Source organism: Limulus polyphemus, unplaced genomic scaffold (assembly GCF_000517525.1).
Source record: "Limulus polyphemus unplaced genomic scaffold, Limulus_polyphemus-2.1.2 Scaffold693, whole genome shotgun sequence".
NCBI lineage: Eukaryota > Metazoa > Arthropoda > Merostomata > Xiphosura > Limulidae > Limulus > Limulus polyphemus.
Window position 1 is genome coordinate 388632 of NW_013666303.1, and position 15365 is coordinate 403996.

A 15365-nucleotide genomic window follows, 5' to 3' on the forward strand; every position below is an offset into this window, starting at 1 on the left:
AACAACTGTATTACAACCATTGGCTTTGGAGTACATGCAGTGCAGGAGCATCCTTGTCTCATGCTCCTCATGGCAGAGAAAATAATAAACAAAATACAAAGCTGTACTAAAAAAAACATTTTGATATTTATTTAGTAGGTTCTAAACATTATGCAAAATCAATGTGAAAATAGTAAAATAAAAAAATCTTAACATGAAAATCATCTTGCACTCAGTTTAGTCAGTCTGAGTCAAACTCTGACTCCATAAGTTCACAGACAAATATTTAGTAAAAATACTTAATTAAAAATCTGACTTTTGGTATACAAAAGCCTTGTATTATTTACTAAATGCTTGCCAAATTTTGTGAAGATACAAGTACAACATTCAGAGTAATAATAACTAGTGAATAAATTCAGACAAATAAGTAAAAATACAGAGTTAAGTAAGCAACTGACAAAATAACTTGAGGTGAAATTTCACAAACAATTTCCTCTGACACAGTTATTACACACTTGTGGGGTCACATGAAACCAATGCCCCCTATATTCCATTCCCATGTTACCCTTTTATTAAAATTTATTAAATTTTCAAATTAAATCTTTCTTGTTTTAATTTAAATTTGAGGAGTAAACCATTTAATGGCACAAAAGCCATAGGGCTTTCATATGCAGGTTCTTACATCTGATTCCTTAGAAAATTGTCCTAATCACACACATTTTTGTACTGCTACCCAATTTGTACTGCCAAGGGATGTATCTCTGAATCATTTGGATTTTGTTTTTCAGCTTTAAAAGTAAATTAAAGTTGATTTTCACGATGCTGGCTTCCTGACTACTACCAGGATACACTGTGTGAAATTTATATACAACCACAGTATCATGAAATTAAGCCTTTTGTGATTTGTAGATGATTACTTTGGCATGTTTATTGTTATGTATTGTGTATCATATCATTTTATAAAATATTGCAACATATTGATACGCTCCTAGTAACAGGATTTATTTTTTGATGCTTAGGTATGCCATAATACTAATGCAAATTAATAAGTTTCAATAATCAGAAGCACAAACTAAGAGTAAAGATCAGGGATGTGGAACTCATAACTGCCTGATGTCCAGAACAACAGGTTTTACCATTAAACTTTGATCATTGGACAAGGAGATTTTTTCTTTCATCTAACTCATTCTACCATTACAAAAACACTCTAGGTAGATTTTTAGGGTGTCACACAAGTTCCTGAAAATTCTGAACTGTAGAAATATGGTGCATTTACATTTAAAGAAATGTGCACCTCTACCCTCATCTCAAAACTTTATACAAAAATAACATATAACTTTAATTCACAAACCCTCAGTCACACACAGTTTCACTGTTAAATAGATGTTAAACACAATGGCAGTAGTAACGTAAATTACGATTTCTTTATCAATCTATATATATAGACATTCCACAAGCTGCACCATAAAATCCTATAACCTAAATGTTAAAAGCCATAAAATACATGAACAATTACATACAAAATGCTGAAATGTAAAATGTGGTATACACCATTACCAACAAAACTGAGCTGCCAATGGCACTGCATTGGTTACGTTCACTATTAATTAAAAGTAAAATCCTAAAATTTATATTCTACTTTTTTCTTTCTGTTTTGTGAGGTAGGGAGGGGACAAATAGTTTTTTAAGAAAGACGTATAGATTTTTTTTTTTTTGCCCATAGTTGCTTGGAAAAAAAGTTTTTAAAACATTCCATACATCTGAAAGGATGAATATTCCACTAACATTGAAATGTGAAATTCAAAATCATTTATGTTGTTAATGTAGAAGCTTTATGTCCAATATGCTATGATTAACTACATCCAGAAAATTCAAAATATAACCCAAACAAACAAATAAAAAACTTAATTCTGTAATATCAGGAAACAAAATAAAACACCTGGAACAACTTGAGGAGCACCATTTTTTTCTGGCACTAGGTAACGTTTTTGTTCCATTTCTTCCTTTTTCATGAGTTCCCCATGATAAGCTACATTGCTGATAATTTTGTGAGTATTGCGTATCCGAAGAGTTTCAGGGTCATCAGCAACTTGGGTAAACTTTCCTTTCTGTTTCTCAAATTCTTCATGATATTTAACCTACATGTATACCCCAAAAAATATATTTTTTGATTTGTAAAAAGAATCCTATCTAACATATGTATAAATTTTACCAGCTTTAAAAAATGTGGAAAGACCTGATTACTTTACAGAATCATTTCATTTCATATGTATTAGGTAGTATATGAATACAATTCATGAGCTTTCACAGAAGAAAGTATAGCTACACTGTTATACAATACACAAAACTGTCTTTTTTCATTTCCGGATTTTAATTTTTACAACATCCTGAGAAGCTGACACCCACACCCCATGCATATAAAATAAAAAGACACTTTTTATTTTTGAATTCTGTGGCTGTTATTTTACTTTTATGATCTAAGTAAACCACAAGACCATCACAACAACCTTGACATTCTACAGGAATTTTTTTAAAAACTGACAGTTTATTCATATAAATCACAATGATTTTTTTTGCTGTACCTGAATTTTAGGGAGATAGTGAGTTAGTTCCTGGTATTGAACAGGTGGAGAAAACTGTTCCCATTATATATTTCAGAATTTTGTAGATTGTATACTGTAAAAAGTAGTAATATAGAAAGTTCTTCCCTGTATAATTTCAATTCATTATCCTAAGACATATTCCATAGTACATGCCAGAGACGACAAGCTCTGTCTTTTCTTTTAAAAATATTATACAAGTAATGAGGAATAAATATAGAATCCACTTTTATATATATAAACATAGCTAAAGAAAATACCCAATTAATTATTGTTATAATGGCTGCAACTTCTGACCAATTGTAATGGATGTCTTTTTGCTGTCATAGTTGAAATGTTCTGCACTTTTTACTAAAAAACCTTCACTAAGGCAATGTAGAAAGATATAAATAAACTTGTTATTAGTCTTATCATGATGCAGTGTCATTCCTACTACTATCTGATTTATCATTCTTTACCAGTTTAAAATTATACATCAAAATAATTAAATTATAGTGCACTACACTTACATTACTCTGAATCTTTGTATTTTCTGCAATCCTTCTTATCTCTGGAGTATCAGCTACTTCAGTGTGCTTTGCATGAGGAACATGACTGGAAAATAAATCAAGGTTTGATCAAAACAATAACACACCATCAAAGAAAAGTGAAAATATTTTGTTTTTCAAGTATTAACTGATATATTTGTTTTAAGTGACATAATCTGCATATAATGTTATTATAGTTTACATGAACATTTCAGTAATAATGTTCCCTGGTATTTTATAATGAATGAGCAATAAGTTCACTAGGAAAATTACTTTTGCATTCTGACATTTACAACAGCAAAATCAGACATATGAGAACTAATAAATATTCTACTAGCTTTAAGATGAGATTTCATATTTATTTTAAGAAACAGTACAGTTGGAAATCCTTATTAGTGATATACATACAGTTCACATTTTCTTTAGTACTGGATACCTTTCAAAACATATTGTCAATAAAAAATTAATATACTATTAAAGTATCCAAAAGTTGTTCCGTTTTACAGATCTTTAAGTAAAGAGAATGTGAGAAGATAATTTGGTCCAGTGATGCATCAATGAATTGTAATACTTAACACGGATATTATCATACAATGTGGAACTCATACAATGTAAGCCTTTGGACAAGATTTATCTCAGGGGAAAACACATTTTACCATCATAATTTGCCCCTTAAACACATTCTTTTTTTTTTTTACATCAGTCTTCCTATTTTTAGAAAAACATGGAGTAAATTTCTAGGGTTCAATGCAAGTTCCTAAAAATTGTGAACTTCATAAGTCTAGCAAATGCAGATGAGCATATAAAAATGTGTAACTCTAATCTTTTGACCAAAATTATATATACTCAAATATATCTTTAATTCATATACCCTCTATTACACATATATCAACAGTAACAAATTTACTTAAATTAATGCAATGATACTATCAGTATCTACACTGATTTTGTCTATAGTGGAAGACAAGTAAAATAAGACAAGCAACTATAAGAAAATATAACATAATAAAAAAGAAAAGTTTTAAACTGTTTTATGTATGTGTGTGTGCGTGTGTGTGTCTATATATAGACACACTCACAGTAAACCTCATTTTATTTCATGGCAGTCTTAATGTAAACCATGACTTCTTTATTAGTTAGAACATGTGACATTCTATATGCTGCACTGTAAAACTTCTAATGACCAGATTAACAATATAAAATACATGAATGAATACAGAGGGTTTAGTACATAGTATTAGTACATTATAGTAAAACAGTTTTGAATATGCAAGTCACATGACACCCACAGCCATATAAAGTCCCAGAGGAACAGCTTGTATCAAAACTACATTTTGACATTGCTTGGCATTTCATAGGTAGTACAATGTCACTGAAATATGAGTGCTTTTGGGAAAAGTATGTAATGGTCCTTTCCAACAGAAAATATACATACACTTAAATCACGAAGATGTGTTCATATCATAGATTTAGAGTTTCCAAGACAAGGTTATTCCTTTTAGTTAATGGCATTAAAAAAAGTAATATGGATAAACTTGATGCACCAGGACAATCTAGAAAGAAATTTGCGACAAGTTGTACCCAGCCATGACATCTTGTAACAGGTTAAAATCCAAAAACCCAAAGGCCATCCATAGGTCCAGGCAACAGTACATAACATGATCAATACAGATCTCTGTCTGCAAACAAGGTCAACAAGGCATGGGTTCACCAATATAAGGCTTTCCATTATACCTCTCATTCAACCATCACATACTGGATAATGAAATTGGTATTCATGCTATAACATACAAAGACATACTGGTCAAGGTGCCACATGCAACACCTATGGCTTTCTGTGTGAATTTAGTTTTAAAACAGGCATTGGTGAGCAGTCATCTTTGTACAATAGAAGGATTATGGGAATGCTTGCAGGGAGGAGAGGTGTGCTTTGGACATAACATCCCTACAACATGGCCTTTTGTAATGGAAAGTATGCAGCAAGGCTACTTTCAAGTTGCATGATCATCACATAAATCAAAATTGGACGTAGAAACGTGAACTGTAATGATATAGTGAGACTCTGAATTCGTTTCAATTTTATGTACTCAACTTCTGTTTTTGTGTAGAGCTTAGATGCAAAATGCATATTTTTGAAAGACAATTAGGTTTTCTAGTATTCTGTCCCTATAACAAGAGATTATAACATTATACACCCCTAATTAAGCATTAAAATTCTCTCCATCTGTTTTTTTTTTACTATGGAGTTACAGCAAATTACCTGTATCTATGTATCATTTTCTTAGAATATAACTATGCAGAATAAACAGTTCAGTTTTTTACGGGTATTCATTGAGCAATTAGCTGTCACAAAAAGAAAATGTTTGTCTTATTATGTATATATATATGTATATAGCATGAGAGATAAACATAATTGATATTTCATAATAAAACATCAGTGCCACACTAGTTACATACCTTACTAATATATATAGTCAACAGACTTCATTGTTTCATCCTATTTCTTTATTGTAATAGCTACCAGTTTGTTACTTAGTATGCAATATTGTTAAAACCTTTTAAGTTGTAGTGAGTACTCATCGTATCAACATTGCAGGAGAGGGATTTTAGTTTTAAAATAACTTTTAGAAGAGCATAACTTAGTGGACAAATGTTCACTTTTGTGTGGTTAGATAAGAATGTGGATTGAGTGAAATACCACACTTCTTTATATATTTTTTTATTTTAGCACATTCTACTAGTAAATGTTAACTTGAACATCACTGCATAACAGTATTCATGTTTGTTATTTCTACACAGGTTTCATTTTCTTTAGGGAGATGTGAGATGATATTTGTAAGGTGCAGAAATGTACTGATATTCTATTATTTAGGCACACAAAGTATTACTGCTTCTTTTATTCTAACAATATTTTTTAGATTTAAATATTCATCTCTGTTTATGTACTTGTTAACAGCATAATGACTATAAAATACCACTCTTTCAAAAGTTTCAACTAATCATCCATGTTTTGATTTAACAAAATTCTCAGAACTCAATAAAATATTGAATTTGTAAACAAGATTTTGGAAAATACACTCCAAACTATTCAAAACTCAAATAAAAACAGGTTCAAACATAATTAGTGAATTTTCATTTTCCTTAAAATATAAAAATGTAACATATTCGGATAATCATAAAACAACATAAACAATACTCGCAAAATTGGCTTTTAGAAATCATTTTAATACTACAGCATTACATGAAAATTATGATTTGAAAATTTTGCAGTAGAAAAAGGTTTTTTTTATCAAATTTCAACAATATACCCACACATAAATTAACATGTATCCATAAAGTCACTCTTATTGGGCCTTGCACATAATTATTTTTACTTTTTTTCTTCATATTTACATGCAATGGATTGGCAAACATCTGTTTTCCTAATTGACATTATTCTATATAATATATACACATCTACTAGTATAACATTCAAATATCACATACATAAAAATGTATATATAGAGTTGTGGGATTTCAAGCTATGGTCTAAAACTAAAGACTATTAAATTCATATTGGATAAGTTGTTTACAGAACTTCCTTGTAAACAACACTTTCAATATATGCACCTTCAGGAACATAAATGTTAACTACTCAAATGACTATAATCTAAATAGAGCTATCTAGAGCTGACCAGAGGAAAAAAATCAGCTAAGTGCAAACCCAATGGACAGACATCCAATTTCCCCATTATATTATTGTAAGATTTACAATATTACATGGTGATAATGATACAATATGCTCAGCTTTGTTTGTATCTTAAACATCTCTTCATTTTTCCTGTAAGAAGCTGTTTTAAATCACATGGTTTATGATCAATATGAACTGTGATCTATAGTCTTGTCTTTCACTTTTAAGATTAGTTTGGTTTGTTTTAAATTTCATGCAAAGCTACACGAGGGCTATCTGCATTAGCCATTCCTAATTTAGCAGTGAAAGACTAGAGGGAGGGCAGCTGGTCATCACCACCCACTGCCAACTCTTGGGGTACTCTTTTCCCAAGAATAGTAGGATTGACCATCACATTATAATGGGCCCCATGGTTGAAAGGCCAACATGTTTGGTGGGACAGGGATTTGAATCTGCGACCCTCAGATTGCGAGTTAAGGTTAACCACCAGGCCATGCTGGGCTTTTAAGATTGTTTTAATGGGAAACGTCAATGTGGTATATAAACATACCATGAGTTTACCTTATTATATTAATACTAGCAGATGCCCATTGAAACATTTCAGTGGTAATTTTCTTAAACATAGTGATGAATAAATATAAAGTGTGCAGTCAACCCAATCCTTTGGATCAGTGTATATACAATATGATTGTCTAGTGGGCAGTTTACAACCATTTTTTGTCATTCCAAGCATTATTTTAATTATAAAAATTGCATTGCAGAGACTGAATACAATGCATTGTTGGCAAAAACCTTTGGTTTTCTGTGCAATGGGTACATGCAGCACATTAGGGTGCTCAGCTTTGCTAAGAAGCCACTGGATCCACCATTCCTTGTTATTTTACAAAGTGCAAGAAAAGACTGCTACTGAAGTGATTGCTTTTTGACAGTTGTTATTTCTTTAAGTGTCAAAGGGGAGATATTCAATTCCAAACCACTTATTCAATATGGTACAATAAAATCATACAAGTATATAACACCAACATGAAATATATATATACATAAACTGAACAAAAACAAATACATACTCAAACACATTCCTCTCTTTATGCAATTTTTTTTTGCTCATGCTCCTATCTTCAAAATATTTCTTTCAATCGGTTGAAAGACGAAGTCCATTTTGTTTTGAGGATATCCCCCCACAAAAAGAAACATTTTTGTTCTTAATAAGTTTTTTCTCAGATTGACTGTCCAGCACACAAGAAATCCAATGGACTGATGTTGATCGTGATATTAAATTTTAGGAATTGCCAAAAATTAATAACTTTCCTGTGACGAACTCTTGAAAATAAGAATTTTGATATATAATATTTTTTGTACAGTTAACTGTTCAGGAGATACGTTGTGTGACAGACAGACATACATTTGGTTATTATATATATAGACAGATAGTATTATTCTGAACTTCAGGTATTTCTCAGTATGTGCAGTTTTCACATGACATGTGGTCAAGAAAGTCATTAAGTTGATTTTGTTCTATCTGCCTCTGTTCTTTTGTCATTCTATGGAGAGAACACTAGTTCTGCTTGTGGTCAGACATAGCTGTAATGCTTCATGTTCTGTGAAATTGTACAAAGTTGTGTCCTCCAATGGTAGGTTAGGAGACACCTAAAGATTCTAATCTCCTTTATGTTTCAATGGGATTATTCAAAAATGACATAGGTGATACATCCTGAAAATGGTATTAAGAAATTTGGTATGTAATACTATGGTCTCTTAGTAAGCTCTCTCTCAAATTCAAGCCTTCAGTTTGGTAAGTGAAGCTTCACTTCTCTTTTCTGTACATAGTAATACTCTGTGAAAGTTTAATGTGTAACATTAACTAGTTCTTATTAAACCTCCTTGTAAATTGTTTAGAGAGTTAACCATTATGTAAATGTCTTGTCCATCATCCTATGAATTTATTTAACTTTGATTGTTTTTGAGTATAAATAAAGATGGTTTTCACTGTGCACATTACATTTATATCCAGTCACTTTCTTTCTTAAATTCAGTCAAAGTCAGAAAACTCATAATTATTTTGAAATAAATATCCTGATGAACTTTCTGTCATTAAGTGGACCTGTCCCATTGATCCAAAGTTAACGTGTTTGGCCTGAATATACCATTTAATTAAAGTACTACAAACTGTAATGGTTAGGTTATGCAAGGAAACATGTCAACAGAATGGAGAGCAAGGATTATCAATAACAGAAATATTAACAAGGATTTCGAAGTCACCTAAAGCTCAGAGTTCCTCCTAAAAAACATATTGTAAGTTTATATCAGTGACGTTACAGCAGATGGCTTATACTGTCACCTGATTATAAAACATAGGCTTAACTTTACATGTTCTTATAATGTAACAAGCTTAATCTTAATAGTAACTGTATTAGAATTATAGATATTCCTGATACCCAGAAAAAGTGGACTGACATCCTAACATTTTTATGCAAATAAGTGTAGTTTTTAAAACTAGTTTTAATGTCTGCAGTAAATTATGTTTTATTCTCTGTAAACTTTTGATTTGTTTGTCATTTCAAAAGGAACCAAGTGAAAACTTATTAGATTATAATTTTAATTAATTTTATCAGAAGTTATCATTTATAGAATCTGTATTACCTAATTAATTGATGACAAATCACCTTAGCATTTTAAAAGTTTTGTTGTTCAGTTGTACAAATGATTCAGTTTCCAGAGATTCTGATTCCTGTTAAGATTAGGCCACATTACACACTATAAAATAATTATGCAAAGAAATGCTGCTTTTGCCAGGTCTGAAGCTGCAGGCCTAATGGAAACATGCCAAAACATATGTTTTAAATGAAATCTATATAAATACAGTACAGCAGGTATTTCCAAACTTTTTTTGGGGGGGGGGGGGCACAGGAAAGTATCAAGTAGGCTGTAGCATATACACAATACTGTCAAGGTACTCACTATTTATAGATACACTGGGTGTGAGGCTTCAGTTAGGATGAAGAATGTTCTGGGTGGGGGCTTTGTGCTAACAAAATTTGGGAACTTCTGCAGTACAATGTTATGAACTAATATGTTTTTCTTTCAGTAATGCCAAATCAATTCTAATGCTTGTCAGGCAATGAACAACTGATCCAAATAATAACAATACATTACCCTTGACATCAGGTGTTTTGCAAAGGTTTGACTCTTTATACATTCAAAAACAAGCCACACATCCCCTCCAAACCTGAATAAATTTCGTCAATTCTAGTAAGTATGGAAAAATCTCCAACTCAACAACTTTAGCTTTAGATTGTTTATTAAAAATTGTAATTCACATGTAATACAAAACAACACTTCACAAGAACAGAAAAAAATAAAGGTTTAGCTTCCATAAGTGAAGTAACTACATGTAGATGAAAACAGCCTGCATTATTTGAATGATAGTTCACTGAGTCACTCAAACTAAGAAACCCTAATTATATAGCAGTGGCCAGTTGTGTATTGTTAACAATGCACAAATATGGCTTCTATTTCAGTTACTATTAACTGTACAATTCCAAGCACTTTAAGTGCGTACATCAAACTACTAACATACAAGTATAAATAATAAGCTCCACAAAATCTATTAACTGTAACAATGTAGTACAATGAACAGAAAATTGTTTTCAACTGAATAATTTCAGAGACAACCATATTAAAGACACTATACATCTGTGTTCAGTTTTATTTCCCCAATTTGGGCATTGAGTAGATAACAAGACAAGTTCTTCGAAGCACTGGCCATGGGTAAAGATGACACAGTACACTGCACATGTACACTAATCCGAATACTCTAGTTTTATATATATTTAGCCACTCCTTTCAGGGATGGTCAATTGAAAAAAAACAGGCTTGTAGCATCATTAAACAAGTAATTACATTACTCTTTAATATTATTTTTGTACAAAATGGATTCAGTCCATGTAGCTGTATGGTCATACAGGTCTAAAATTTAATAATACAGGTAATAAATGTAATAAAAATTGGATTGTAAATAAAGTATTTTGCACAATGTATTTTTTCTTTAGTCTGTAAACTATATGAATAGTTCTAGTATATATCAAAGGCTATGCAGAGTTAAACATAATACCTTCGTTGTTTTTTAAGCCATTTAATTACCAATTTGCTTCTGTCTCTCTCCAATAATTTCATTTCCTAAATGCAATGTACCTTAATATCTGAAATTCATCAAACCAGAAATATTAGGAGTCACTAACAACTGTAGGTAGCTTTTACCAAAAAAAATATGGGAGCAGCTATGAACGATTGGAAAATTTTCATCCTGAATAGTAAACCAACAAAAATATCCAGTCACAGCAACAATCTGTTGTGTTTATTGAAGCAAAAAACACATTGAACTGACCTTTGGACCAACTGGAAAACAACTACCCCACATTTTTCATCTGGATTTTTACTAGTTAAGATCATGTTCTGTACCAATCTGGTCACCTTGTCTTCATTTAACTAGTGGTCATTTGGTTCATTATTGTGCTGAAGCTCCCATTTCTTTTTCTATTCACTGCAATGGAAGGAGAAAATTATGATGATGAGCAACTTTCACCTAATCAAACAAAACAGACTTGGGGCAAACCCAGGGGTTTGTATAACTTTCGATGTGGATTTGCCTACTGATAAAGATGCATTGCTCAATGACATGTCTGATGTAATGGACCTTGCCATATTAGTTGTTGAGATAGCCTTGAGAAATATAAGGGCTGGAGAACCCTTAATTTTGGATCAGTGATAGGAACCAAATATCACCTTGGATATACTGGTGTCGACAACCGACAGGCCAGAAGACTTAACAACTTTGCAGGTAGCACAATGACAACCAAGGATATCCACAATGCTTTTCTAGGCCCCTGTGAAGGAGGGGTCCAGATGGTCACCAGAGCAATGCTGTCCATCAGTCCAGTGTCAAGTTGTTGGGTGCCTGACCACATTACAGAAATGCCATCAGATGTGTGCTCACCTTCAGCAAGACCACTGTTTCCTGAGGTCAAAGGAAACACTGATAGGGCTGGGGTTGACTCAAGGGTTAGCTTGGTTCTGGAAAGTGTTTCAGAGCCAAAATGCAATTACAGAAACTGCTGGTGGAATGGCCGTCTCCCTGCCATGTTGGTGAAACAAAAGCCTTTACTTGGCCCAGCACTGACAAAACCAGTGCACAATCAAGCAATTGTTACTCAGAAAGTTCTATGTAACACTATAATGGCAGCCAAGAACTGACCTACCAACAACCTTACAAACCACCGTTACTGTTCAACTGCTCTTGCCAAAGGTCCTTATAATAAGAAACAACTGTAAGAAATGATGGACAGAAACCTGGGTGTTATACAACCACAAAGGGGGGGGGGCAGTCTGCCAGTTACAAGTGGATTATCAGTGCCACTTCAGTAGTTAATCACATATCAACTGCCACTTTAGAGGGCCTGCTGCCTGATTGATTGGAGGGAAGTTGGATCTCATGCTTGCTGTTGAGTGAGTGTCTATGTGTTATGTTTTGGTTTGGGGTTAATTTCAGAGTGTTCTATGTATGTACCTATGTATGGCTGTGTTTGTGTTTCTTTTGTTTTTGTCCTGATTGATTGTCATTATTGAAAAGTGTATTTTACTATGCATTTTGTGAATTTAATTTTGTATCATAGCTATTTTTTCCTCGTTAAAGTTTATTTATGCTTTAAAATCAATTATTGTCAAATTATGGTTCTTTCTTAAAGTATTTTATCATATGCTTGGGCTGTCTATTTGTCAAAGAATTTGTGTTGTAACTTAAGTTTTCCTTGTTCATATTGAAAAAGCTTGTGTTAATGTATATGCATTTTGCTGTATTACAAAGGTTTTATTTTGTGCATGCTGTTATTTACTGTTATATGGAACAGAATCCTGAGAAGTTAATCATATCAATCGTCCAGTGTGTTTTTTCAAGCAAGTTCACACTGTGTTTAGTGTTTCAATAATGACTATGCATTTTGCATCCACTCTTGTTTCTTCACTTTAACACCGACTCAGTCAGTAAGAGATTTATTATCACTTTGTAACTGATGTCTTGAGCAAATCTATTGTTAACTAGTGAACCTATTAGATATCTCCAAAGTTAAATCAGTTTCACTTGGATATACTATATAGTCACGCTCACTTCCTTTTTTCAAAACTTGCTATATTACTCTTCATATACGTATTTGTTAACAAAGCACTTTGACTAAGACAAGTGATTTACACAAATATCTCTTTTACCTTTTGTTTTGTTATTTATCTTGAACCAAAATCATTTATTATTATTAAACGTTTCACGAAAAAGATTCTGAAAAACATGTTTTTGTGATGAAAGAACACAAGTTATGAATAACATTTGGTTCTCTCTTGTTTTGTTGATCAAAACAACTAGTGTATGTATATTATTCGATGCCCAAATTAGGGAAATAAAAGTGAACACAGATGTCATGCCCAAGCCCTCACATTAACAAGATGACTACATCACTCCAACTGCATACAATGTTCCTTACAATTGTAATACTACTGTAAAGAGTCAATAACACAGAGAACCGAAATGACCCAGAATTACGGTAGTTTATTATTATTTTATTTGGACATTTAATATTCTTAGATTATCATGTTAATGTTTACACAGTTTACAGCAGATTGGCTAACGCTGTTTTACTGAACAGCTGGTAGCGATCCGAGTGAAATACGATCCTGGCAGATGTATACATAACCTTTCCAAGTACGGTAAGCCGTGGTTGTCCGTCTCAACTCAGAGTCACGTGACTGGATACTCTGTGCATCAATCAGTTTCTTGGCTGTAAAGTAAATATATATGCACGAAAATAACGAAAGCTTTCCTTACAACACACAGGACTAGCAACAGGCAGGCCTCGAAAGAAAGGACGCTATACTATACACGTCATGCAAAAAATATTTCACTAAATTAACTATTTCAGGAACAGCTTAATATAAATCTATTGAAGCTTCAAAATATGTTAAACTTTACTGCAGAAACAACATTACAAAAACTATACAAATCGTTACTAAAAATGTTTAAAAAAAGGAAATTATTTCCAGTAAACATTCATCCTAACAGTAAGATAGTTTGAGTAAATATATTGATCTTCTCATCAATAATATGAAAAATTTGGTCTTCTGCATAAATGCATAACTCTTTTCCTTTCCTCTTCCATACACACATGCATAAGTCACACATCTTCAAAGTAAATTAAATATCTGAAGCTAGAAAAATGCTTGCAGACGCTATTATAAGTTATATTTTAATGTTATTTACATTCCAGATTTTTTATAACAGAAAAGAGTATTCAGTATTCAAGGTACAATGTCAGTAAATAGGTTACTAATATGGAAAGAACGGTCAGACCTTTCTTCATTATCTGAAACGCAGTTTTTGAAGAAAAAAGGTGGAAAAGGTCAGCAGCGTCTAAACAAAGTATTTATTAAAAATTGTTTTTTTATGTTTATTGATTTTTTTCTACAGTTTTGAAGAAAGTAAATACCTACGTTTTTTTTTATTAAGACATACATGAAATATAGTTCATTCTATTTTATGCGTTGTATGTAAATACCTACGTTTTTTTTATTAAGACATACATGAAATATAGTTCATTCTATTTTCCACGTTGTATGTAAATACCTATGTTTTTTTTGTTTTTTTATTAAGACATACATGAAATATAGTTCATTCTATTTTCCACGTTGTATTTCGAGTAATACTAACACTGTTCAAAAATTTCAATGAGCTTCGAATGGGGTCTGTATGATATTTACGTGTATTTAATAAGTTTAAAATGTTGTTTCGGAGTTATTTTAGGCTGTATAGTTAAAAAATTTGGCTTTAATGAACCCGAAAAAGACATCATAGAAGCCGTAAACGTCGCTCCACTCTGAAAACAGGCATAACAAACAAGTTTGACCGAAGTCATTTTCGCGGAAGTTGGAACATAATCTACAATATATATATATATTCTTTTAATTTGCAATTCACGTTGACATTGAGTTTGAAGATTTTTCCTAATTTAATGATAATTTATTTTCCGGTTTGTCGGTACTTACATGTATTTTATCATTTGTCACTGGAAATATTCACTGTCATTTCAACTTTATACTACAGATTTTGACTTTGTTTTAATATTCAAATATTTGTGTGAATTATATCAAATATGATTAAATTACTTAGACTGTGTATCGTAATAAGAAGGATTATTACCATATACAATCCAACTCATTCCCCACCACTTAAAAAAGTATCCATCCTTAAAAACGTTAGCAATAATAACGTATAATATAAACATGGCAAAAATATTAGCTTTTTCTTTTTCAACTCGAATTACCAACACTGCATACGTTCTTTGATCTGATATCAGTATTTAAATATGAAGTAGTTTTAACGTTATAAGCAGTAAAATTGTATAAATCATCAATTATTACGGTGTTAACTCTAACTTTCTCTAAATACCCGAAGACTGTATTGTAAGATTCACCGTAATGTTTGAAAAATATCCGAAAAAAAAAGCAACTGGTGGCAATTAATTAAAACTACTTAAGATGATTTGTTTGTTT

The 15365-nt window shown here is 31.8% G+C and overlaps 1 protein-coding gene across 3 annotated transcripts in view; it reads right to left on the reverse strand.

Annotated features, from left to right (window-relative positions):
* The window catches only part of LOC106460018 (LIM and SH3 domain protein F42H10.3-like), a 36143-nt gene that overhangs the window by 9074 nt on the left and 11704 nt on the right, over positions 1-15365 (reverse strand). For all 3 annotated transcript variants that reach the window (XM_013919700.2, XM_013919698.2, XM_022386613.1), the window contains exons 3-4: positions 3089-3173; positions 1919-2117 (exon numbers count right to left, since the gene is read on the reverse strand). In XM_013919700.2, coding sequence (XP_013775154.1) covers positions 1919-2117; positions 3089-3173 — 284 coding nt within the window. The remainder of the gene's footprint in view (positions 1-1918; positions 2118-3088; positions 3174-15365) is intronic.